This window comes from Bufo gargarizans, chromosome 4 (genome assembly GCF_014858855.1).
Source record: "Bufo gargarizans isolate SCDJY-AF-19 chromosome 4, ASM1485885v1, whole genome shotgun sequence".
In the NCBI taxonomy this organism is placed as follows: domain Eukaryota; kingdom Metazoa; phylum Chordata; class Amphibia; order Anura; family Bufonidae; genus Bufo; species Bufo gargarizans.
In genome coordinates, this window is record NC_058083.1 from 35,770,765 (window position 1) to 35,798,560 (window position 27,796).

General features: G+C 44.8%; 1 protein-coding gene across 1 annotated transcript in view; it reads left to right on the forward strand.

Moving 5' to 3' along the window:
- LOC122935730 (cysteine-rich venom protein pseudechetoxin-like) overlaps window positions 1–27,796 on the forward strand; it is a 169,726-nt gene that overhangs the window by 101,881 nt on the left and 40,049 nt on the right. The window contains exons 2-3 of the mRNA XM_044291594.1: window positions 13,479–13,544; window positions 26,821–26,943. Coding sequence (XP_044147529.1) covers window positions 13,485–13,544; window positions 26,821–26,943 — 183 coding nt within the window. The 5' untranslated portion in view covers window positions 13,479–13,484. The remainder of the gene's footprint in view (window positions 1–13,478; window positions 13,545–26,820; window positions 26,944–27,796) is intronic.

Sequence of the window (27,796 nt, forward strand, 5' to 3'; positions counted from 1 at the left end):
CGTGTTTTGCGGATCCGTGGATCCGCAAAACACATACAGACGTCTGAATGGAGCCTTACAGGGGGTGATCAATGACAGGGGGGTGATTAGGGAGTCTATATGGGGTGATCACCCCCTGTAAGGCTCCATTCAGACATCCGTATGTGTTTTGCAATTGCGGACAAGAAAAGGCATTTTCTATATAGTTCTGGCAATGTCCGTATCCACAAAATGCGGAAAGCACATTGCCGGTGTCCGTGTTTTGCAGATCCGCGGTGTCCGTGTTTCGTGAATCTGCGATCCGCAAAACACATACGGACGTCTGAATGGAGCCTTACAGGGGGGTGATCAATGACAGGGGGGTGATCAGGGAGTCTATATGGGGTGATCACCCCCCTGTCATTGATCACCCCCCTGTAAGGCTCCATTCAGACGTCCGTATGTGTTTTGCGGATCCACGGATCTGTGGATCCGCAAAACACATACGGACGTCTCAATGGAGCCTTAGGCCCGATCAGGCCTGATCTTGTGCGCACATTTGCGTTCAGTCCGCCCCACCGCAGTGACAGAATTTTTTTTTTCTGATCACTGCAAAAACACCGTAAAATCGCTGCGGCGAAATAAAAAGATTACTTTTGAGGGGCATGGCAAGTTCATAGAAGAATTTTAATATTTTTTATTTTTACAAGTTAGCGGAAATTGATTTTTTGTTTGTTTTTTGTTTTGTTTTTTCTTACAAAGTCTCATATTCCACTAACTTGTGACAAAAATTAAAATCTCACATGAACTTACCATCACGGAATCCAAATACGTAAATTTTTTAGACATTTATATTCCAGACTTCTTGTCACACTTTAGGGCCCCTAAAATGCCAGGGAAGTATAATCAATGACAAGGGGGTGATCAGGGAGTCTATATGATCAGGGGTTAATAAGGGGTTAATAAGTGACAGGGGGTGGGGTGTAGTGTAGTGGTGTTTGGTGCTACTTACAGAGCTGCCTGTGTCCTCTGGTGGTCGATCCAAGCAAAAGGGACCACCAGAGGACCAGGTAGCAGGTATATTAGACGCTGTTATCAAAACAGCATCTAATATACCTTTCAAGGGTTAAAAAAAATCGCATCTACAGCCTGCCAGCGAATGATCACCGCTGGCAGGCCGTAGGTGAAGTAGTTTACCTCCTGATCCTGTGAACGCGTGCTCCTGTCTGCGTGCGTTCACAGGAAATCTCACGTCTCGCGAGATGACGCGCCGGCGCACCAAGGAGGAACAAATCGACCGCCGCCGGAACGCTATCCTGCGTTAGGCGGTCCGGAGGCGATTAAGCTAGGGGGGCTGAGGTGGTTAAATAAAAGAAACTCAAGTTAAAAAAATAAAAATTTCCGTTGAAAATACGCTTTAAAAAAAAAAAATGAAATTGCAGAATTGCTAATTTATTCTTACTTGCCACCTAATTTTTTTTATAGCAAGTGATCAAAAAGCGTAATGTAATGTACTCCAATATGATACCAATGAAAATTACAAGTCGTCCTGCATTTAAATAAAGGGGTTTTATTGCACAAAAGTAGTAAAACGTAAAAAACTATATGTATTTAGTATCAATGTAATCGTAAATACCCAGAAAATAAAGATATTATGTTATTTATACCGAAAAATTAAAAACATATGTAACTGTTGTAATTCCTACACCGTTCATCTGATTTGGATGTAAATAAAGTGAAGACAAATAAGTCACAGGGGCCTGATGAGATACACCCAAAATTATTAAAAGAGCTTAGTGGTGAGCTGGCTAAACCGTTAACAGATTTATTTAACCAATCATTAGTAACAGGAGTCGTCCCGGAAGATTGGAAATTGGCAAATGTCGTGCCCATTCACAAGAAAGGTAGTAGGGAGGAATCGAGCAACTATAGACCAGTGAGTCTGACATCAATAGTAGGCAAATTAATGGAAACCCTATTAAAGGATAGGATTGTGGAACATCTAAAATCCCATGGATTGCAAGATGAAAAACAACATGGGTTTACTTCAGGGAGATCATGTCAAACAAATCTTATAGATTTTTTTGACTGGGTGACTAAAATAATAGACGGTGGAGGTGCAGTAGACATCGCATATCTAGATTTTAGTAAGGCTTTTGACACTGTCCCACACAGAAGACTTTTTTAATAAACTGCAGTCATTGAGCATGGACTCCCATATTGTTGAGTGGATTAGGCAGTGGCTGAGTGACAGACAACAGAGGGTTGTAGTCAATGGAGAACATTCAAAACAAGGTCATGTTACCAGTGGGGTTCCAAAGGGATCTGTACTGGGACCAATTTTGTTTAATATCTTCATAAGTGATATTGCAAAAGGCATCGATGGTAAGGTTTGTCTTTTTGCCGATGACACAAAGATATGTAACAGGGTTGATGTTCCTGGAGGGAAACGCCAAATGGAAAAGGATTTAGGAAAACTAGAAGAATGGTCAGAACTCTGGCAACTGAAATTTTATGTGGATAAGTGCAAGATAATGCACCTGGGGCGTAAAAACCCAAGGGCAGAATATAGAATATTTGACACAGTCCTGACCTCAGTATCTGAGGAAAGGGATTTAGGAGTAATTATTTCAGAAGACTTAAAGGTGAGAAGACAATGTAATAGAGCAGCACGAAATGCCAGCAGAATGCTTGGATGTATAGGGAGAGGTATAAGCAGTAGAAAGAGTGAAGTGCTTATGCCGCTGTACAGAACACTAGTGAGACCTCATTTGGAGTATTGTGCTCAGTACTGGAGACCATATCTCCAGAAGGATATAGATACTCTAGAGAGAGTTCAGAGAAGAGCTACTAAACTAGTACATGGATTGCAGGATAAAACTTACCAGGAAAGGTTAAAGGACCTTAACATGTATAGCTTGGAAGAAAGAAGAGACAGAGGGGATATGATAGAAACTTTTAAATACATAAAGGGAATCAACTCGGTAAAGGAGGAGAGCATATTTAAAAGAAGAAAAACTACCACAAGAGGACACAGTTTTAAATTAGAGGGGCAAAGGTTTAAAAGTAATATAAGGAAGTATTACTTTACTGAGAGAGTAGTGGATGCATGGAATAGCCTTCCTGCAGAAGTGGTAGCTGCAAATACAGTGAAGGAGTTTAAGCATGCATGGGATAGGCATAAGGCTATCCTTCATATAAGATAGGGCCAGGGACTATTCATAGGATTCAGATATATTGGGCAGACTAGATGGGCCAAATGGTTCTTATCTGCCGACACATTCTATGTTTCTATGTTAATACCCTCAAATTAAAGCTGACAGTCTGCAGTTAAAGCACATCTTGTTTGTTTCATTTCAAATCCATTGTGGTGGTGTATAGAGCCAAAAATGTTAGATTTGTGTCGATGTCCCAATATTTATGGACCTGACTGTAGATGACTTATCCTGAGGATAGGCCATCAATATCAAAATCCTAGAGAACCTCTTTTAAAAAAAAAAATCTTTAGAAAGAGGACTCCTAACCAAATTCTATCTACGGTAAGGTTATAAACATTAGTACCTCTGTACAATCCGGTGCTGTGTCCTCTTCCCACCAGCTGCCACCAGTTACCTACTCAGATTAGAGCACTAGAGACAAAAGTAGCAGCATGGGACCAGTCAGATATGTAAAAAGTGAGAATGTCCTGTCCTGGACCAAGTTTCTAAAAATCTTAGAAAACCCCTTTATTCAACCTAAGGGGCTGTAAGGATAGATGCATTCGTATGCAGTCATGCTCATCACAATGCTAGAGTATAAACAGCTTATTTGTATGACTACGTAGCCTGAGTATAGTAAAATACTAAAACATAATTAGCAGGCTAGGTCATCAATATCTTTAGCCCGGACAACCCCTATAATCCTTTGGACTGCAGCATTAGCTCGATAATTAAAATCAATTAGTAGTTCTGCAAAAAGTCTTCACATAGGGCAAACCTGGTGGGATATTCAATGGCAACAGACCATTACCTGTATCATTCTCAGTGCATTGCAAGCCATAAATCCCATTGTCTGCTATTGGTTATTTCCACCCGTCATGTGGCCCTGTGCCCAGATGTGTTCAGGCAGTTTGGACAAGCAAGAGCGTCCCTGCCTTCTTTTATTGCCATAAGCAAAGTGCTTCCATTTCTCAGAGCGGAGGAAGTACTTCTATGGACAATCGACAATAGGGAAGTTTTAATATGTCATTCTAGTTCAATCCCTTCGGCATATTTCACATGTGTTATTATTGTCTCGTGGCTTTTTAAAATGATAATTGCTTCATCTGCTCGTAACAAATCACAGGACGTATTTCATACGTTTCTCTTATAAATTGAGTGTTCAGAGGCAGAGACCTCACATCTCCTTCGTCAGGTCTGCAGAATCTCCTTCTAGAGACAGGTAAGAGTTCGGAAGCACTGTCGCAGGAAAGTCAATACTACTTATTACACACTTATTTAGTATGTTTTCCATCGTGCAGTATTTTCATTATTTATGTAACTCCACGTATTCTTCATTTTATTAGATTGTGTATTTTGCTCTTTTGATCTGTATTTTCGTGATTATTGAAGTCAACTTTGAAAAAATGATATGGATTTGTAAATAATGTAAAATTGTAGGCTTGTAAATACTTTGGGAAATCCATTTCTTGCAGAAGGGTCTCCTGAAATTGAGCAGATTATAGTATCTTTTCATGATGGGACTTCTAGCATGTAGCAGATATGAGGGAAATCTGGTAGTACAGTAACTAGTACCATATTGGTGATCATTGATATCAATAGGCTGTCATTGATGACATGTTGGGTCCTCCAAGGTAATGGATGATCTTTGTAGCTGCTTTCCCTTGAAGCTAATATTTTTTTCAATATTTTTTCTGATTAAGTCAGAATTCCCTAATGGGGTATTTGAACTTCTAAATCAGGCCATCCCATTATGTGTAGTATAGAGTTATGTTTTCAGGTTTTTCTTATTTTCAGAATTGTCTTTATACCATACAAATATCAAATATTTGCTTTTAAGTACAGTATTTAGAAACCATTCTCTCATAAAAACTATGTCAACCTTTTTTTAAAAAAAAATATTTTGAAACTAAGTAATGCACAAGAACTTATAAATCATTGTACCAGAGAAAAAGGGCTCTTAGGATTTTTTTGGAGGAGGTTTTTCAAACGAAGCCGGAAGTAGATCCAACAGAAAAGAGAAGTTTAAGCCCTTGTTTTATATTTCCAATTCCTTTCAAATCCATTCATGGCTTCAGCTGAAATCTGCCTCCCCCCAAAAAAACATGTGTGGCCCTACCCTTACTGTGTTGTTATACAGACATTATCATAAAAGTGTATTAAAACCCCAGAAATCAGACTATACAATTGATTCAACACTTTGAATTAATTAAATGTTAGACCCAAATCAAGACTCCTAAAATAATTTTAACCCCAGGTCAGATCCCTAAAATAATTCAGATCATAGAGCAGATCCCTAAATAAATTCAGACCACAAAGCCCATAAACTAATCAGAACCGAGAGCTGATCCCTAAATCAAATCATATCCCAGATCAGACCTTTAAAATAGAGCCAAGGCTCCTGTGGGATCTCGCTCAGTGTTCAGTGTTTTATTTACACTTTAGTCAAGTTCAGTGTTCAGTGTTTTATTTACACTTTAGTCAAGTGACAAAACAAACAGTCATATAAAAAAAAAGTCGCCTTGCAGTGTTGGTGGTAATTCACACCATGCATCAATTCTTCCTCAAAGAGTCCTTGCTGATAGCAGCACCAACCTGTTTTCATGCCAAACAGGTAGCAAGCCTTCATCCGGGCACAAGGCTCCCAGATCCCAACACAGAGACATGGCTTCTGAGCCCGGCTGCCTATTTAACCACTTCAACCCCGCTAGCTGAAACCCCCTTAATGACCAGGCCACTTTTTACACTTCTGCACTACACTACTTTCACTGTTTATCGCTCGGTCATGCAACTTACCACCCAAATGAATTTTACCTCTTTTTCTTCTCACTAATAGAGCTTTCATTTGGTGGTATTTCATTGCTGCTGACATTTTTACTTTTTTTGTTATTAATCGAAATGTAACAATTTTTTTGCAAAAAAATGACATTTTTCATTTTCAGCTGTAAAATTTTGCAAAAAAAAAGACATCCATATATAAATTTTTCGCTAAATTTATTGTTCTACATGTCATGTAAAATGACACCCCAAAACACATTGCCCAACTTCTCCTGAGTATGGCGATACCAGATGTGTGTCACTTTTTTTCAGCCTAAATGCGCAAAGCGGCCCAAATTCCTTTTAAGAGGGCATTTTTAGACATTTGGATCCCAGACTTCTTCTCACGCTTTCGGGCCCCTAAAAAGCCAGGGCAGTATAAATACCCCACATGTGACCCCATTTTGGAAAGAAGACACCCCAAGGTATTCAATGAGGGGCATGGCGAGTTCATAGTATTTTTTTATTTTTTTGGCACAAGTTAGCGGAAATTGTTTTTTTTTTTCTCACAAAGTCTCCCTTTCCGCTAACTTGGGACAAAAATTTCAATCTTTCATGGACTCAATATGCCCCTCACGGAATACCTTGGGGTGTCTTCTTTCCAAAATGGGGTCACATGTGGGGTATTTATACTGCCCTGGCATTTTAGGGGCCCTAAAGCGTGAGAAGAAGTCTGGAATATAAATGTCTAAAAAAATTTACGCATTTGGATTCCGTGAGGGGTATGGTGAGTTCATGTGAGATTTTATTTTTTCACACAAGTTAGTGGAATATGAGACTTTGTAAGAAAAAAAAAAAAAAAATGTCCGCTAACTTGGGCCAAAAAAAATGTCTGAATGGAGCCTTACAGGGGGGTGATCAATGACAGGGGGGTGATCAGGGAGTCTATATGCGTGATCACCTCCTTGTCATTGATCACCCCCCTGTAAGGCTCCATTCAGACGTCCGTATGTGTTTTGCGGATCCGATCCATGTATCCGTGGATCTGTAAAAATCATACGGACATCTGAATGGAGCCTTACAGGGGGGTGATCAATGACAGGGGGTGATCAGGGAATCTATATGGGTGATCACCCGCCTGTCATTGATCACCCCCCTGTAAGGCTCCATTCAGACGTCCGTATGTGTTTTGCGGATCCGATCCATGTATCCGTGGATCCGTAAAAATCATACGGACATCTGAATGGAGCCTTACAGAGGGGTGATCAATGACAGGGGGGTGATCAATGACGGGGGGTGATAAGGGAATCTATATGGGTGATCACCCGCCTGTCATTAATCACCCCCCTATAAGGCTCCATTCAGACGTCCGTATGCGTTTTGCGGATCCGATCCATGTATCCGTGGATCCGTGAAAATCATACGGACATCTGAATGGAGCCTTACAGAGGGGTGATCAATGACAGGGGGGTGATCGATGACAGGGGGTGATCAGGGAATCTATATGGGTGATCACCCGCCTGTCATTGATCACCCCCCTGTAAGGCTCCATTCAGACGTCCGTATGTGTTTTGCGGATCCGATCCATGTATCCGTGGATCTGTAAAAATCATACGGACATCTAAATGGAGCCTTACAGGGGGTGATCAATGACAGGGGGGTGATCAATGACAGGGGGGTGATCAGGGAATCTATATGGGTGATCACTCGCCTGTCATTGATCACCCCCCTGTAAGGCTCCATTCAGACGTCCGTATGTGTTTTGCGGATCCGATCCATGTATCCGTGGATCTGTAAAAATCATATGGACATCTGAATGGAGCCTTACAGAGGGGTGATCAATGACAGGGTGGTGATCAATGACTGGGGGTGATCAGGGAATCTATATGGGTGATCACCCGCCTGTCATTAATCACCCCCCTGTAAGGATCCATTCAGACGTCCGTATGCGTTTTGCGGATCCGATCCATGTATCCGTGGATCCGTAAAAAACATACGGACATCTGAATGGAGCCTTACAGAGGGGTGATCAATGACAGGGGGGTGATCAATGACAGGGGGTGATCAGGGAATCTATATGGGTGATCACCCGCCTGTCATTGATCACCCCCCTGTAAGGCTCCATTCAGACGTCCGTATGTGTTTTGCGGATCCGATCCATGTATCCGTGGATCTGTAAAAATCATACGGACATCTGAATGGAGCCTTACAGGGGGGTGATCAATGACAGGGGGGTGATCAATGACAGGGGGGTGATCAGGGCATCTATATGGGTGATCACCCGCCTGTCATTGATCACCCCCCTGTAAGGCTCCATTCAGACGTCCGTATGTGTTTTGCGGATCCGATCCATGTATCCGTAAAAATCATACGGACATCTGAATGGAGCCTTACAGAGGGGTGATCAATGACAGGGGGTGATCAGGGAATCTATATGGGTGATCACCCGCCTGTCATTGATCACCCCCCTGTAAGGCTCCATTCAGACGTCCGTATGTGTTTTGCGGATCCGATCCATGTATCCGTGGATCCGTAAAAATCATACGGACATCTGAATGGAGCCTTACAGAGGGGTGATCAATGACAGGGGGGTGATCAATGACAGGGGGTGATCAGGGAATCTATATGGGTGATCACCCGCCTGTCATTGATCACCCCCCTGTAAGGCTCCATTCAGACGTCCATATGCGTTTTGCGGATCCGATCCATGTATCCGTGGATCCGTAAAAATCATACGGACGTCTGAACGGAGCCTTACAGGGGGTTAATCAATGACAAGGGGGTGATCAATGACAGGGGGTGATCAGGGAGTCTATATGGGGTGATCATGGGTGATCAGGGGTTCATAAGGGGTTAATAAGTGACAGGGGGGGTATAGTGTAGTGTGGTGCTCGGTGCTACTTATTACAGAGCTGCCTGTGTCCTCTGGTGGTTGATCCAAACAAAAGGGACCACCAGAGGACCAGGTAGCAGGTATATTAGACGCTGTTATCAAAACAGCGTCTAATATACCTGTTAGGGGTTAAAAAAATCACATCTCCAGCCTGCCAGCGAGCGATCGCCGCTGGCAGGCTGGAGATCCCCTCGCTTACCTTCTGTTCCTGTGAGCGTGCGCGCCTGTGTGCGCGCGTTTACAGGAAATCTCGGCCCTCGCGAGATGACGCGTATATGCGTCACTCTGCGCAGGGCTGCCGCCTCCGGACTGCACATCTGCGTTAGGCGGTCCAGAGCCGGTTAAGGACAGCCAGGTGCTGACAAAACCCGGACCGGCATTTAAAATCCGGTATTTGACCTCACCTGGCTGTAAATCAGCCCAGCAGCACATGCTGAGAGGAAAATACCTGTTTTACCAGACCAAATCTCTCACTGTGTCACACCCTATATCAGATCCCTTATACAAACCCCGACCAGACCACTAAAACATAGCCCCAACCTGTGGCTCCCCAACTATTATGAAATTAAAAAACACAGAGGGAATGGTCACAGATTAGAGACCACTGCATTAGGCGTATTTCATGTAAGTATATTGATCAGTGTTGGGTATCAGTGATTGTGTAACACCCCACAGTTGTGTTACTACACTCCTCTACCCCACTACTATCTTCTAAGAGCCTTTATAATGTCATAAGATATAATTTACATTATGTCTTCCACGAATGTGCATACAAAACCATATTAAATGCAATTATTCATGTAATTCGCCTGGTTACCAGTAGATGGCAGCAACCCATTGGCAAATACAAGCTACAGATTAGTGTATCTAAGCTGGAATGGTTTATTCCAGCTTAGCTTCCCCTCTGTGGAGAGGTGGGCTGGTCCCACATCCTGCAGCATGGGTGGAAAAGGAGGTTAGAGTTAGTGTCGCGTCCCCCCTGCTAGGGGAAGGCTATGTGTTAGTGTCCAGGAGAACCCCTTCTTGGCTGAGACTTGGCCATGTACCCAGTCTGAGAACCTTCAGCTCTGCTGGATGATTAAAGCAAAAACTACAGACAAACTCCAGAGTTCCAGTAAGAAAGCATTCCCTGAGAATCCATCTGTGAGAAGTCCAGTGCCTAGGAGAAGCCTATTTCTCCTCAGCTAGTTTGTCCATATACAGCAGAAGGTACCAGATAAGTGCAGAAGCGAATCCTGCCACAGTCACAGAGCTACCAAGCAGACATGTTATCCACCACATTTATATTGGTGAGTGTGAGTGTTAAAGGGGTTATCCAGAAATTGCTAATGACTACTTATTCTCAGGATCAAATTGGTAAGGGTCAAAGTCCTATCACCCCTGCCAATCAGCTGCTTCAGGGAGCCGTTCACCAGACAGGCTCCCGGCAGCTTACTAACAGGGCTGCCATCAGAAATTTTGGGGCCCCTTACACAGCTCAAGGCCTGGGCCCCCCCTCCTATCCCGCCGATTTAGAATCCGTCCTGACTCCACCTCCCCTCCACCCCCAAGGACCTACCCCCAATTTAATTATTTTTTTACAACTACAAAGACAGTAAAAAGTGATAATCTGTGATTTCAGTAAGGAATTAATTTTTGACCAAATAATATGAAGCCTGCTACCACGACAAGGTAGACTCTTTTAAGCAGGACCCTACACTAACACTAACTACACTACCTGTGCTAATCTGCCCTAGCAATCTTCCCCTGGCACATTTAAGAAAAAACACCTTAAAAGCACAAGGTTTACTGTTACAATGTTATGGGGGGAATCTGTGGAGGACTTAATGTTATGGGGGGAATATGTGGATGACCTACTGTTATGGGGGGAATCTGTGGAGGACTTACTGTTATGGGGGGAATATGTGGATGACACACTGTTATGGGGGGAATATGTGGATGAGGAATACTGTTATGGGGATCTGTGGATGACACTGTTATGTGGAATCTGTGGATGACACTGTTATGGGGGGAATCTGTGGATGACACACTGTTATGAGGAATCTGTGGATGACGAACACTGTTACGGGGGATCTGTGGATGACACACTGTTATGGGGGATCTGTGGATGACACACTGTTATGGGGGATCTGTGGATGACACACTGTTATGGGGGATCTGTGGATGACACACTGTTATGGGGGATCTGTGGATGACACACTGTTATGGGGGATCTGTGGATGACACACTGTTATGGGGATCTGTGGATGACACACTGTTATGAGGAATCTGTGGATGACACACTGTTATGAGGAATCTGTGGATGAAAAACACTGTTATGGGGATCTGTGGATTACACTGTTATGGGGATCTGTGGATGACACACTGTTATGGGGGAATCTGTGGATGACACACTGTTATGGGGATCTGTGGATGACACACTGTTATGGGGAATCTGTGGATGACACACTGTTATGGGGAATCTGTGGATGACACTGTTATGGGGGATCTGTGGAGGACACTGTTATGGGGGATCTGTGGATGACACACTGTTATGAGGAATCTGTGGATGACACACTGTTATGAGGAATCTGTGGATGACAAACACTGTTATGGGGATCTGTGGATGACACTGTTATGGGGATCTGTGGATGACACACTGTTATGGGGGAATCTGTGGATGACACACTATTATGGGGATCTGTGGATGACACACTGTTATGGGGAATCTGTGGATGACACACTGTTATGGGGAATCTGTGGATGACACTGTTATGGGGGATCTGTGGAGGACACTGTTATGGGGGATCTGTGGAGGACACACTGTTATGGGGGATCTGTGGATGACGAACACTGTTATGGGGGATTTGTGGATGACACACTGTTATGGGGGATCTGTGAATAACGAACACTGTTATGGGGGATCAGTGGATGACACACTGTTATGGGGGATCTGTGAATAACGAACACTGTTATGGGGATCTGTGGATGACACACTGTTATGGGGGATCTGTGGATGGCACACTGTTATGGGGGATCTGTGGATGACACAATGTTATGGGGGATCTGTGGATGACACTTTTATGGGGGATCTGTGGATGACACTCAACCACTCTCAAACCCAACTGGTCAAACTTGTTAAATGGATCCCAAACACAATATGCATAATAATACCCCCCACCCCCTCCAACACTTAATTAACCCCTTCATGGCCTAAACATTTTGTTCAAAGCAGAACACAAAGCTAAATAGGGCTGGGTGGGCTGGCAAGGGAGGGGTTAATAACAATAAGTGATGGAGGATCCTGGCCCTGTGGGATAATCCAGAAAACAGCTTTGCATTTTACCCCCGAGCAAAGACCACACAACATAGAGCTGCCTAGCCAAGTAGACAACATAAGGATCAATATGAAAATAAATAATTTGGAGCCTTTGAAATAGCTCAGCTCAGTATGCAGCATAGGCTACTTTCACACTGCCGTTTCTGGGTCCGCTTGTGGGATCTGTTTCAGGGATCTCACAAGCGGCCCCAAACAGATCAGTTTTGCCCCAATGCATTCAGAATGGATAAGGATCCGTTCAGAATGCATCCGTTTGGCTCCGTTCCACCTCCATTCCGCTCTGGAGGCGGACACCAAAACACTGCTTGCAGTGGGATCTTTAGATTCTTTTAACCTGTGACTCATCCGATTCTTTCTTAGACTCCCTGTACTTGTGTGACTCAGACTCAGAGCTGCTAGTGCTTGTCTTGCCTCAGCTCTGATTGGTTGGTGGGCGAGGAGGGGAGGGGCTGGCAGAAGCAGCTTCCACTCTAGGATCAGATTACACGCCTCCCGAGCCCCTCCCCTCCCTGCTGCCAGCGGCTCTGCTATTGTGTGCTAGGTCAGACTGAGCGGTTTCACTCGGATCAGCTCAGTCAGAGGAATCGACTCCTCCGGTTCAGTGAACTGAATCGATTCAAATGAACGATTCGTTCATGAACCAGACATCACTAAAGGAATAATCAATTGCCCCCCTCTAGCGATGCAATAAAGTTCAACTCAAGTCACTGACAAATGGGGGGGGGGGGAAATGGCCGGGCCCCCCCCCAGGGTCTGGGCGCCTTACTGGGGTATTGGCTGTACCCCTCTGATGGCGGCCCTGCTTACTAAGCACAGTGCTGTACATTGTATGGCAGCTGTACTTCGTTTTGCAGTTCAGCCCCATTGACTTGAATGGGGCTGAGCTGCAATTCGGCCATGTGACCGATGTATGGTGACTTCATATGGCCTAGGAAGAGAACACGGCCCTAAAGAAGCTGATAGGCGGGTGTCCTGGGTGCTGGACCCCCCACTGATCTGATATTGGTGACCTATCATGAGGATTGGGCATTGTAGTAAATTACTGGATAACCCCTTTAAAAGAGTTTTTCAGTTTATGCCATATCAAGGAATTCTGTGTTAATAGAGTTGGGTATTACGTTCAGAAGTATTAATTTGGGGGAGCTACAGGGAAACTGAATGCTTACTGCCAAGTTTCCCCACATATTGCAGCTGACCACTGGAGGTTCTAACACGAGAAACCTTTGTGTTCATCTTGTCAAAGGATTTTCATAAGTGGAGAGCTTCTTTAAGATTTATCTGGATTTTTTGTGAGTAAAAGATATTTAGAAGGTGAAGATAAATGATACCTAATAGACATAACTATCTATTACAGGAAGACATGTGGATTTCTGCACTTTGCTTATCAGCCTTGCTTATGGTCCATGTGGTCCAGAATCAGGTATGTGCGCCTTACAAATATATACAGGAATGTAGTTGTATTTTTTTCCCCACTTTATTACATTTTCAGCGAGCCTGGAAGAGGGCAGCTTAAGAATGAGAGTAGTAGTGGTTGTGAGAATATGAGTAATGGTATTCATGGTGGTGGTCCTTACTATGGTTCTCCCAGGGCCATGCAGTCAAGGGAAGGGTGCACCCTGTCTTTTTCCTTGGGCACACCCTGGTTTTAGGAACCATGCTGGTGTTATTTGGGGTGTAAGGTGAAGGCAGAGGTGGAGAAGTATAATGCCTTGGCAATGCAGATGTTGGTTTATGCAATGAAGAGGCTGGTTTTAGAGATAACCAATGAACTGGTTTACTACGAATATCAACATTTTTTGCGAATATCGGCACTTCGCTAATTCGCGAGTATATTTCGAATATAGTGCTATATATTCAATATTTAGAATTATTATTATTTTTTTTTTTAATGGTTATATTTTTTCTTTCCCACTTCCCTAAAATTGTTCTTACCTGTCCTTTGGATTCCTGGCTCCTCCAGTCAGTGCCCGTTGCCGCTTCTGCCAACTTCCGTGCTCATGGAGCGTCCCCATCACCATGGGAACGTCTCCATATACTAGAATGTACTGTCGGATTTGAGAATTACGTTAAAATCGCAATTCGATTATTTCAAGTTATAATCAAATTGCGATTTCAACTTAACACTGCTATATTCCATATTCGTTAATTCTAGCCTAATATGTAATATAGCAGTGCTAAAGCTGAAATCGCCATGCGATTACTTCGTTATTTTAATCGCATGGCGATTTCAACTTGGACCTGGTTTACTATGGTTGGCTTGGTAGAATTAGCGAATATGACGAATATATTCATTATATTCCATAAAATGAAGATAACGAAGTATTCTGCATCTTCGTTTTAGCTACCTATTTGTCAACTTCGCTAATTCTAGCAATCATATAGGAAAGTTTACTATAGAGACAGCTAAGTTTAATTCGCTATGCGATTATATTACTTTGTTTTTTTTTAAAAATAAATAGAATAATTGTAATACCTGATAATTATTATAATTATTCTATTTATAAAAAAAAAGCAAAGTAATATAGTCGCATAGCGAATTAAACTTAGCTGTCTCTATAGTAAACTTTCCTATATGATTGCTAGAATTAGCGAAGTTGACGAATAGGTAGCTAAAACGAAGTCCTTAAGTAAAAATCGCAATACGCGATTATTTAAATCGCATATTAATCGCGATAACTAGAATAATGACGAATATTCGATTTCGACGAATATAAAACGAATTTCAACGAAATTGAATATGGCACCTGCTGCTCATCACTATTTACTACCACCTTTAGCAGTTCACATGTACACCTGATAGCAGAGATAGGCACAGTGTCAGGATAATGACTATCGTCACTAGTGTTGAGCGAATTCAGCTTCGGATCATAGATCCAATGTCAATTTGTTTAAAACTTCATTTTGTTGCTGTGCAGAAATCAGTCTCTGTACAGCCTTAAAAAGTATGGGCTCCGGCAAGTTCAAATTCATTATGTCATGGTCTTACCTCCTTGCTGTTCCCTTCGTTTGACATGTGCTGGCGGCCATCTTGGTTTCTGGGTTTTCTTGTAGCCTCCCACCCTGCGGCTCCTCCTTCCCACTGGGAGGAGCTGGATGCCCAGCTCATATATATAGGAGGTCTGTGGCTTCAGTTCCTTGCTTGGTCCTCCTGTGTTCACATGCTTCCAAGACTGCTGCTGCTTCTGGTTCCTGATCCTGGCCTCGTCTGACTACCCCGTTGGTTCCTGATTCCGGCTTCGTCTGACTACCCCGTTGGTTCCTGATTCCGGCTTCGTCTGACTACCCCGTTGGTTCCTGTTCCTGGCTTCGTCTGACTACCCTTCTGGTTCCTGACCTCTGTCTCCGCAAGACCCTGCTTCGGTTTAGCCATCCGTTCGGACTTTGCTTACGGCTTGCTCTTCAATAAAACCTTCTTATTTTCCACTTATCTCTTGTTGTACGTCTGGTTCATGGTTCCATGACATTAGGACCAAGCCATGAATTCTGACGGTACAGGGCCACCCTCGCTACCTACGCTGGTTGCCAGACTTGATCAGCAGGATCACCTGTTGGGTTGGTTCGCTGTGGCGTTGCAAACCCTGCTTGAACGCACGGCTCATTTAGCTTCCGTTGCCGATGGGTCGGTTGTCGCTCCTGGGCCCGCTCCTACTGCCGCTCCGGTTGTTGCGCCAGAGTCTACCCTGACACCTCTTGCTGCGCCTGTGGTGTTTCAGGGTATGACCGGTTCTGCCCCCCTTCCACAGCGCTTTGGGGGAGAGCCAACTCAGTGCCGAGGTTTCCTTAACCAGGTGGGCATTTACTTCGAGTTGCTGCCACATGCCTTTCCTACTGAGAGATCAAGGGTGGGCTTCTTGATCTCGCTGCTCTCGGACAAGGCCTTGGCCTGGGCCAGCCCTTTATGGGAGAACAACAATCCGGTGGTTGCCGAGTTTTCCGGTTTTGTTGCTTCTCTTCGGAAGGTATTCGATGTGCCGGCTCGTGCTGCCTCTGCTGCGAAGCTCCTTATGTCCATCAGACAGGGTTCACGATCCGTAGCTGAATATGCCATTGAGTTTCGTACCCTGGCAGCAGAGGTGGGCTGGAATAATGAGGCTCTGGTCGCTGCTTTCTCTCATGGTCTCTCGGATGCCTTGAAGGATGAGGTTGCAGCTAAGGACCTACCAGTGGAGCTCGAGTCTCTTATTTCTTTCCTGATTTTGATTGACACCAGACTCAGGGAGAGACCTTCCTTTAAGGAGAGCCTGCGGAGGTCTCCTAACAGATTGGCGCCTACGTTTGCTGTCCCACCCGTGCCTCCCTCTCCTCCCACGCCTCCTGGGGATGACTTGTCTGGGGGTGAACCCATGCAGCGGGGGTTTGCTCGCCTGTCTGAGGGGGAGAGGGTACTCCGGAGACGCGAGGGCCGATGCATGTACTGTGGTCTCGGTGGGCATTTTCGGTTGGCATGTCCGAACCGTCCGGGAGAACGCTCGCACCTGAGGTCCTGTCGGGGGCAGATCTTGGGTGGAGTCTCCTCGTCCCCGGTTTCCCGTGTTGACAAACCACTGATCACGGTTGTCCTCTCCTGGGTCGGGGGCTCGGTGACGACCCAGGCGTTGGTGGACTCTGGTGCTGGTGGTTTGTTCATTGATAGAGTGTTCGTTGCCGCCAATTCCATTCCTCTGCAGCCTCGAGGTTCCCCACTGGCTCTTGAGGCGATAGACGGCAGACCCCTTCTGCCGCCACACGTGACTCATGAGACCCTTCCAGTGGGGATAGCCATTGGTGCCGTTCACAGAGAGTCGATCTGTCTCCAGGTTATTTCGTCTCCACACTACTCGGTGGTCTTGGGGTACCCCTGGCTCCAGAAGCATAATCCGACTTTCGATTGGAGATCGGTCGAGATCCTCTCGTGGTCACCGCAGTGTGGGGCTAGTTGCATCCATGGGCCTGTCAAGTTGCTGTGTACTTCCTCGGACTCTCTGTTGCCTCCCGAATACGAAGAGTACCGGGATGTATTCGATAAGGTGCGCGCGGTTGCCCTACCTCCGCACCGCCCATACGATTGTGCCATAGAGTTACAATCCGGTGCCGTTCCTCCTCGTGGCAAAGTCTATCCACTGTCGGTAGCGGAGAATGAGGCCATGGAGGAGTACGTGAGGGAGGCGCTTTCACGCGGACACATTCGCAAATCCTCGTCCCCGGCAGGGGCTGGATTTTTCTTTGTGAAAAAGAAGGGCGGCGAGTTGAGGCCTTGCATCGATTACAGGGGTCTCAATCGCATCACGATCAAGAACGCTTACCCGATACCCTTGATTTCCGAGCTGTTCGATCGCCTCAAAGGGGCCACGGTCTTTACCAAACTCGACCTGAGGGCGGCATATAACCTGGTAAGGATCAAGGCGGGCGATGAGTGGAAGACCGCGTTTAACACCAGGACCGGTCATTATGAATCCTTGGTTATGCCCTTTGGGTTGTGCAATGCGCCCGCAGTCTTCCAGGAATTCATCAACAATGTTTTCCGTGACCTGTTGCAGCAGTGTGTGGTGGTCTATTTGGATGACATCTTGGTATATTCTGCATCCATGGAGGCCCACATTCTGGATGTCAGACGAGTGTTGCAACGCTTACGAGAGAACAAGCTGTTCGGTAAGCTTGAGAAATGCGAATTTCACCGATCCCAGGTAACCTTCTTAGGTTACATCATTTCCGCTGAGGGGTTCTCCATGGATCCTGAGAAGGTTTCGGCTGTCTTACAGTGGCCCCAGCCCAGTGGGCTTCGTGCCCTGCAGCGCTTTTTGGGCTTCGCCAATTATTATCGGAAGTTCATCAGGGACTTTTCCATGCTAGCCAAGCCTCTCACGGATCTGACCAGGAAGGGCAGTAATCCTCAGGTCTGGCCGCTCGAGGCCATCCGAGCTTTTGAGGCTCTAAAGTCCGCCTTTGTGTCGGCTCCGATTCTGTCGCATCCCAACCCTGGGTTGCCTTTTGTCCTCGAGGTGGACGCGTCTGAGACGGGAGTAGGCGCCCTCCTGTCTCAGCGTAGAACACCAGAGGGTCCTCTGCTTCCTTGTGGGTTTTACTCCCGGAAACTGTCTTCCGCGGAGTGCAACTATCAGATTGGTGACAGGGAGTTATTGGCCATCGTGCAGGCCCTTAAAGAATGGAGGCACTTGCTCGAGGGCTCGGTGGTTCCGGTTCTCATCCTGACGGACCACAAGAATCTGACCTACCTCTCTGAGGCCAAGAGATTGACACCACGTCAGGCCAGATGGGCTCTGTTCTTGTCACGTTTTAATTACGTGGTCTCCTACCTACCCGGCTCCAAGAACATCAGAGCGGATGCCTTATCACGGCAGTACTCCGAGCTGTCCGGGGAGGAGTCGATTCCGACTACGGTCATACCCCCGAATCAGATCCTGGCCGCTATTCGCACCAGCCTGACTTCTCCTCTGGGTGAGCAGATTTTGGCGGCTCAATCTGGTGCTCCCTCTGGGAGACCCAACGGCAGATGTTTTGTGCCTGAGGAGTTGCGCACTCGGTTGTTGCGAACCTACCATAACTCCAAGGCCGCGGGGCACCCTGGAAAGAATCAGCTGTCCTGGGCAGTTTCACGTCTGTTCTGGTGGCCTTCTCTACGTTCCGACATCGCCGCATATGTAGCGGCATGCTCCGTTTGTGCCCAGAGTAAGTCCCCTCGGCACCTTCCGTTGGGCCTTTTGCAACCCATAGCCACCGGGGAGCGTCCATGGTCACACCTGGGGATGGATTTCATTGTGGACCTCCCTGCATCCCGAGGCCATACGGTCATTCTCATGATTGTGGATCGGTTTTCCAAAATGTGCCACTGTGTTCCTCTCAAGAAGTTACCCTCTGCACAAGAGTTGGCCTCGATTTTTGCCAGGGAGGTCTTCCGGTTGCACGGTTTGCCCAAGGAGATTGTGTCGGATCGGGGGAGTCAGTTTGTGTCCAGGTTCTGGCGCGCCTTTTGCTCCCAGTTGGGGATTCATCTCTCTTTCTCCTCGGCCTACCACCCTCAGTCCAATGGGGCCGCAGAACGATCCAATCAGGCCTTGGAGCAATTCCTTCGTTGCTATGTCTCCGATCACCAAGACAATTGGGTTGACCTCCTGCCTTGGGCTGAGTTTGCCAGGAACACGGCGGTGAACTCTTCCTCTGGGACGTCTCCCTTCATGGCCAATTATGGGTTCCAACCTGCCGTGTTACCGGAGGTATTCTCTCCCCAGGATATTCCGGCTGTGGAGGATCACCTTTCCGTCCTACGTGCTTCTTGGGTACAGATCCAGAGGTCCCTTGAGGTCTCTGCGCAGCGCCAGAAACTCCAGGCTGATCGCAGACGAGCGCCCGCTCCTTCCTACCAGGTCGGAGACCGCGTATGGTTGTCCACCCGCAACCTCAACCTTCGAGTGCCCACTCCCAAGCTGGCGCCTCGCTTTGTTGGTCCCTTCCGAGTGCTTCGCAGGGTAAACCCGGTAGCCTATGCCCTTGCGCTTCCTCCTGGCATGCGGATCTCCAACGTGTTTCATGTCTCCCTGTTGAAGCCACTGGTGTGTAATCGTTTCACTTCCTCGATTCCTCGGCCTCGTCCGGTCCAAGTGGGCAATCGTGAGGAGTATGAGGTGAGCAATATCCTGGACTCACGCCTGGTCCGCGGCCGGGTGCAGTTTTTGGTCCATTGGCGTGGTTATGGTCCAGAGGAGCGTTCCTGGGTTCCCTCCGCAGATGTCCATGCTCCTGTCTTGCTCCGAGCCTTCCACGCACGCTTCCCTCAGAAACCGTTCCTTACTCCGCGGAGGAGGGGCCCTTGAGGGGGAGGTACTGTCATGGTCTTACCTCCTTGCAGTTCCCTTCGTTTGACATGTGCTGGCGGCCATCTTGGTTTCTGGGTTTTCTTGTAGCCTCCCACCCTGCGGCTCCTCCTTCCCACTGGGAGGAGCTGGATGCCCAGCTCATATATATAGGAGGTCTGTGGCTTCAGTTCCTTGCTTGGTCCTCCTGTGTTCACATGCTTCCAAGACTGCTGCTGCTTCTGGTTCCTGATCCTGGCCTCGTCTGACTACCCCGTTGGTTCCTGATTCCGGCTTCGTCTGACTACCCCGTTGGTTCCTGATTCCGGCTTCGTCTGACTACCCCGTTGGTTCCTGTTCCTGGCTTCGTCTGACTACCCTTCTGGTTCCTGACCTCTGTCTCCGCAAGACCCTGCTTCGGTTTAGCCATCCGTTCGGACTTTGCTTACGGCATGCTCTTCAATAAAACCTTCTTATTTTCCACTTATCTCTTGTTGTACGTCTGGTTCATGGTTCCATGACACATTATCCCTGAAGTCTTGCAAGACTTCCGTGAATAACTTCGACCATCGATTCTATTGCTTGAAAACCATTTTAAAACTTGAATCCGAAGTTGGCTTTGGTACTGGCTGGTACATCAGTATGGAAGCTGACTTTGGATCCAAGTTTTAAAATGGTTTATAAGTTAAAAAATTTAAGTCCGAAGTTATTCACCGAAGTCCCACAAGACTTTGGTGATACCAAATTTCTTCACGAGAGCCCATATATTTGAATGCTGTACAGAGACGGATCTCCGTACAGCATTCAAACAAAGTTTTGAACAAATCAACTTACGATCGACCTTTGACCCAGAAGATCAAATATGATGCCTGAAACCAAAACCATATTCACAAGTCTAATCCAGAAATCAAAATCCAGAGAAGTCTACAACAATCACAATGAACAGTAGGAGGAGCCAGAGGACGAAAAATTCACCAGCAGTGGCGCACTGCAGCTGCTAGCCTTCATAGCGAAATAAAGACAGCTCACCTGGCGTGCCTGTACTCCAGGTGAAGCTGCCGCCCATGTGCTCTGCTGTTATTTAGCCCCGGAATGCTTCCTAATTGACCCGGAGCTCCGATGTCAGTGAGGGCCGGGCTGCATTCCTGGTTCCCCCGGCAACCAGATGCTGCTGCCATATAGAGGGGGAACCATGACACACAGTTCTTATGATACATTTTGAATAGATGGCTTTTCTAAAGCTATATATATATAGGATATGTAGACAGTAAAAAGTCCCCCTTCAGATAACACATGCAATGTTCCAAACTATGCAAAGGGTTGGAACCTTTCTCACTCTCTCTGCACCTGTATTTCTACAGTAATTTCAGTGGGGTGCAGTGCTCTAACAAATGGCCAGTCTGCCTCTTTAATATGATAAGGGCCCTGAAGTTTATTACCCCAACCAAGATGCAGGGAAGTCTATAGCAAAATTACATGCATTATGTTCTCTGACACATATTCTACACTCTCCTTGTACGACTGCTAAACATCCTGTTATATCCAGCAGTTCTTTATCTCAGGGGCTGGCACTGTATTCTACAGCAGGCACTCGGATTTAAGATCTTCGCAGATTAACCTCTTAAAAGCCGCAGTCAATAGTGACCACAATATCTGAACAATTAGACAGAGGAAGGGAAATCCCTCCGTCCTACGATAAATGCAATTACGGGGTGAGTAATATTTTGAACAGTAGCCAGTGGCGACACAAAGTAATCTATTTTTTAAGAGCATTTTCAGTTTTTTGATTGTAGATTTTTTTGCTTCTATTTCCTGAACATGATTATAGGGGGGCCATCTTGCCTGAACTGCTGTTATCAGCATTTAGAGATATGCTTTACAGCAGCCACCATGGGCCACAGGCACAATGGTCAGGAGGGGGCCCCATGACCTTCTATAGGAGAGTTTTTTAGGCATGCCCTGTGACCTGTGCAGAGATCAGGAGGGAGCAGAAAAGCTGTGATATCACCTATTGTGAATGGACCTGTGTTATCTATGCAGATAGCATATCTGTTTTAAGATGAACTAATAAAATGTATGTTTTATATAATTAATTAGTCAGTGAGGTGTTAAAAAGTCACACTTTGGTCCTAGAGACCCCTGAATCTTACATGCAAATAAATAGAGTGTGGCCACCTCCTGAAGGACATACAAGTTTGTTGGTTGAAAGTAGGCTGGGGCGCTCACCTCGACGACTATCCAGTGCATGGATCCTGGTCTCCTCAGGAGCGGCTCCTCTCATCCAATCTCCGCGAGATTCGAGCAATCTGGCTAGCCCTCCTTCACTTTGTCCCTCAGATCCAGGGAAAAGCGGTGAAAGTCCAGTCAGACAATATGACTGCGGTACTTTACATCAACAAACAGGGAGGCACAAGATCACTTCCCCTCTTATAAGAGATCGCGGTGATTCTGGATTGGGCAGAGTTGAACCTTTCTCACTTATCTGCGATCCACATTTGAGGCTCCCTCAATATGATACAGTCCTGATCAAAAGTTTAAGACCACTTGAAAAATGGCAAAAAATCATATTTAGCATGGCTGGATCTTAACAAGGTTCCAAGTAGTAAATTTTTTTTGAGCATTCAATTTAATGAAAACAACAAATAAACTGAAACAGGCTGTTTTTCAGCTAATCAAAATTTTAGGACCACATGCCTTTAAAAGGCCAAATCTGTGCAAAGATGTATATTCATGGTCATTTCCTGTCAGGTAGTCAAACGTTGTGATGGCAAAAGCAAAAAAACTCTCCCTTTTTGAACGTGGTCGGGTTGTTGAACTGCCTAAGCACAGGTCTCTCACAGCGCCATCGCTGCTGAGGTGGGACGCAGTGAGACAGTCATTTGGAATTTCTTAAATGATCCTGAGGGTTATAGAACAAAAAAGTCAAGTGGAAGACCCCAAAAAATGTCATCAGCACTGAGCCGGAGGATCCAATTGGCTGTCCGTCAAGACACTGGACGATCCTCGACCCAAATTAAGGCCCTTACTGGTGCTGACTGCAGCCCCGTAACCATCAGACGACATCTGAGACTGAAGGGCTTCAAAAACAAAAAACCTCTTCAAAGACCTCGTCTCCTTGAACGCCACAGAATTGCTCATTTGGACTTTGCAAGAGAGCACCAAACATGGGACATTCAAAGGTGGAATAAAGTTTTATTCTCTGATGAGAAAAAATTTAACCTTGATGGTCCTGATGGTTTCCAACGTTACTGGCATGACAAGCAGATCCCACCTGAGATGTTTTCTACGTGCCACAGTGGAGGGGTCGCCATAATGGTCTGGGGTGCTTTTTTCTTCAGTGGAACAATGGAGCTTCAGGAAGTGCAGGGGCATCAAACGACCGCTGGCTATGCCCAGATGTTGCAGAGAGCGTTCCTCATGACGGAGGGCCCTCATCTGTGTGGTAACGACTGGGTTTTTCAACAGGACAACGCTACAGTACATAATGCCCACAGGACAAGGGACTTTTTCCAGGAGAATAACATCACTCTTTTGGCCCATCCTGCATGTTCCCTTGATCTAAATCCAATTGAGAACCTTTGGGGATGGATGGCAAGGGAAGTTTACAAAAATGGACAACAGTTCCAGACAGTAGATAGCCTTCGTGCGGCCGTCTTCACCACTTGGAGAAATGTTCCCACTCATGGAAACGCTTGCATCAAGCATGCCGATACGAATTTTGGAAGTGATAAACAATAACGGTGGAGCTACTCATTACTGAGTTCATGTTTGGAAGTTGGATTTCTGTTTTGGGGGGTTTCGTTTTTTTGAGAGGTGTGGTCCTAAACTTTTGATCAGCTGAAAAACAGCCTGTTGCAGTTTATTTGTTGTTTTCATTAAATTGAATGCTCAAAAAATGTTTTGTCTCGCTCCCATTTCTTCTTACTGCATGTTGAAGCTCTACTTGGAACCTTGTTAAGATCCAGCCATGCTAAATATGATTTTTTTGCCATTTTTCAAGTGGTCTTAAACTTTTGATCTGGACTGTATGATGACTCCAACAGTGGATTGGTCATTACATCCGGAGATATTCAAGCAGATAGTCCTCAAGTGGGGGATGCCAGAGATGGATCTTATGGCAACAAGGATCAACGCCAAGGTGGAGAGGTTTTGCTCCCTTTACAGGGAGGACAACCCCCTGGCGATAAATGCTCTGTCAATATCCTGGAGGTTCAGGCTGGCTTACATCTTCCCTCCATTTTCCACGATTCCGAGGGTATTGATTAAAATCCGTCAGGATCAGGACTCGATGATAGCCATCATACCGTTTTGGCCGAAGAGATCCTGGTTTACCCAGCTCACCCAAATTAGTTAAGGGCAATTTTGGAGGCTTCCCCCTCAGCAGACCCTGGTGTCGTGGGGCACTCACCTCTGCTCAGATCTGCACAGGTTCAGCCTGACAGCCTGGAGGTTGATCATTCCCTTCCCAGAATAGAAGGGCTTTCAGAGTCGGTACTGAGAATGCTGTCTTATTCAAGAGCAGACTCTACTAAGAGAGCCTACTTGCGGATTATGAGGATATTCTCTTCTTGGTGTTCCTCAAAGGAGGTGGCATCTGCAGATCCGCCCCTCCCCATCATCCTTCAGTTTCTGCACCTTAAATCACAAAAAGTACAACAGCAATCGATCAAAAAGGCGTATGCAAAAAAATTAGCCCCTACCTGAGACAATCACCCCCCCCGAAAAAAAAAAAACTATGGCTCAGAATATGGAGACACTAAAACATCATTTTTTTTTTTTTTTAAAAAGCTGTTATTGTGTAAAACTTACATAGATTAAAAAAGTATACATATTAGGTATCGCCTAATTCGTATCGACCGGCTCTATAAACATATCATATGACCTAACCCCTCAGATGAACACTGTAAAAAATAAAAAATAAAAACTGTGCTAAATAAACCATTTTTATGTCACCTTACATTCCAAAAAGTGTAATAGCAAGTGATCAAAAAGTCATATGCACCCCAAAATAGTACCAATCAAACCGTCATCTCATCCCGCAAAAAAATGAAACCCTACCTAAAATAATCACCCAAAAACTGATAAAAATAAGGCTCTCAGAATATGGAGACACTAAAACATGATTTTTTTGTTTTTAAAAATGATAATATTGTGTAAAACTTATATAAATAAATAAAGTATACATATTAGGTATCGCCACGTCCGTAATAACTTGCTATATAAAAATATCACAGTCTCTGATTTATATAATTCACAAAAATAGTTTATAAATATTTCTGTTATTCCCTCCTGATCTTCATTAATGGTCCCATCTGAGGCACGAATACTATTAGAGGACAAAAATATTTTTGTCCTCTAAAGAATAAGCTCTGTTGTGCTTTATCCAAGAGTAGGCAGAGAAGGCCTGACTTGTTCTTTGCATAATCTCTCTAGCTTCCTCTGTTTTTAATTTAGTGTATCCAGCCATTCCAGCCACAGTTGCTTCCTCTAGTACTTTCTCCTTGCTTTCATAGTGTTTAGTTAGATTAGAAATTGTACTAATAAAAATCCCTTGCATAACTGCCTTAAAGGCATCCCAGACATTGAGATTTAGCTGAAATAATATTTTTATCCCAAAAGGAAGTAATCTCATTTTCTATCTGGTTATGATTATCAATTATTAATATCCAGTGGGGATTCAGTCTAAATGGGGGTTTTAGTCTAAGATTATTCCTAACCATACATAGCTCTATTAAAACGGGAACATGATCAGATACAGATCTGGTCTCATATTTCATCCGTTTAATACAACTCAAATATCCCTTATTTACCAAGGCCAGGTCAATTCTAGACATGGAGCTTCCAGATTTACTAAAACAGGAGTAAGCTCTTTTTCCTTGGAATAGGTACTCCCAAGCATCCATGAGGCCCACCTCTTGAACTTCTTTGGAGAAATCAGGAAAAAAAAGGAGTTTACACCCAATATACAAAATTGGAGGGGAATTCCGTGCTCGCCTCAAGATCATATCTCTATCACACACGGCTGGCCTCTTGATAATCACAGTCCTTGGCGACCTCCCCGGAGTAAATTTACCACCAGGGATTTAACTAGAAATAATGGTGAAAAATGTTCCTTCCCAAAATTATCAAAAATTATAAATTGTATCGTTCTTGCTAGATCTTTGCTAGATCTTTGTCATTCAAGGATTCTATTAAACCAATGATTCGTACATTACATCTTCTTGACCTATCTTCTAAATCCACTGTTTTTTTTTCCAGGTGGTTATAATCTATTTTTACTATAGAGTTCTCCTCTTTTAATATTTTCACTTCTTGCTCCAGGGAGTTCACTGTGTTTTCTAATTCTTTAATTCCGTCCCAAATCTTTGTCAACTCGTCTTTTATTATAAGGACGTCTGTCTGTGGTCTGTACACCCTTGATATTGACCAGTAAGCAGAAAATGTCACTATAATAAATAATGCTGGAAAATGTCACTAACACCATGGCTCAAGTCATATCTTGTTGACTTATTGTCGAGTTCTTGGCAAACCATCAAAGGAACTAGGTAGTGTTATCACTTTTCTGAGACGGAGAGTTAACGGAATATGTTTTAGAAGGGGTCGATGACTAATGACACATGAGCTTAATATTTTCTGATCTTCAGCCATAAATGATACAGCTGTGGATAACCTGTCAGACAGTAATTGCTACACTCATTTTTATAATCAAGGACTAACACGTAGCAAGCCAGTAAATTATAGGATTATAATCGGCAATTAAACAGCTAAAATGTATAATTTGCCAATTAATATGCTGAGAAAGTCTCATGGAGTTTGAGGTTACTTCCTGTTTGTACTTCTCATGCTCCCAACCTCTTCATATTGCTGGGCCCAGAAAGAATTTTAACTTCTATTTTTGTGCTTTTTCAGGCAGCGGCCAATCCACTGGCCGGTATATCCACTGATAGCCCCGACGTGCAGCAACATATTCTTTCCATTTTAAATGGATACAGAAGGAGTGTTACGCCGACTGCCCGAAACATGGTGAAAGTGGTAAGATTTGTCACTGGCATTGCGTGATTGTGTTTGGATGTACATATGGCCTCCCTCCATTCTACTGCTTCCTGGTCCTAGTGCATGGAGAGTACATATAAAAATGTAAAGTTTTCCATAGCCAACCATTAAACAATTAAGTAAACACAAGATGCAAAAGCACTATTCAAACACTGGATATATGGATACATTTTTTGCTAATGCCACAATCACTATATAAAAAATTAGAAGGCACTTTTGATCAAAATCATTTGTGCCCATCCACCTCAAAAAGGTGGCTTCTTTTAGATGGGACTCTACTCTAAAATGATCCAGCTACAGTATATGTTCCTCCAATTCAGTGCAGCCTTGGAAAGATGGGCAGTTTATATGCAAGACAAAAATGGGGCAGTCATACCTCCACATGCTTACTGACAAAAAATAAAATAAAGTTAGGAAACAAAGCAAATCCAATGAAAAAAAAATGCACAGATGAACGCAGCTTTGGTGCCAGAGTGGAGTTCTTCAGGTGTGTGCCCAGGTCAGTGGAGCAGTAAAGAGGAGGCTTGTAAGGGGTTAATAGACTTCAGACCTTATGAATGTTTTTGGCTTTGTGTGGAATATGTGGCTCCACACTCTAGGATGGTAGAAGGAAAGTAGTTAGACACAGATGGAATGTTGCAACAAAAATATTTCCTGGCATCACATTGTCAACAAGCTTGATGGTTACAACAGTTTTACAAGGCAAAGGCTTATTGGTTACATTCTTACATGGGGCACCGAGCATATGATTACAGAGGGTCTCATTGAGAGTATGTTTTTTAACAGTGGCAACAGTTGCAATATAAGTCCTGTCTTTTTAAGAGGCAACAGT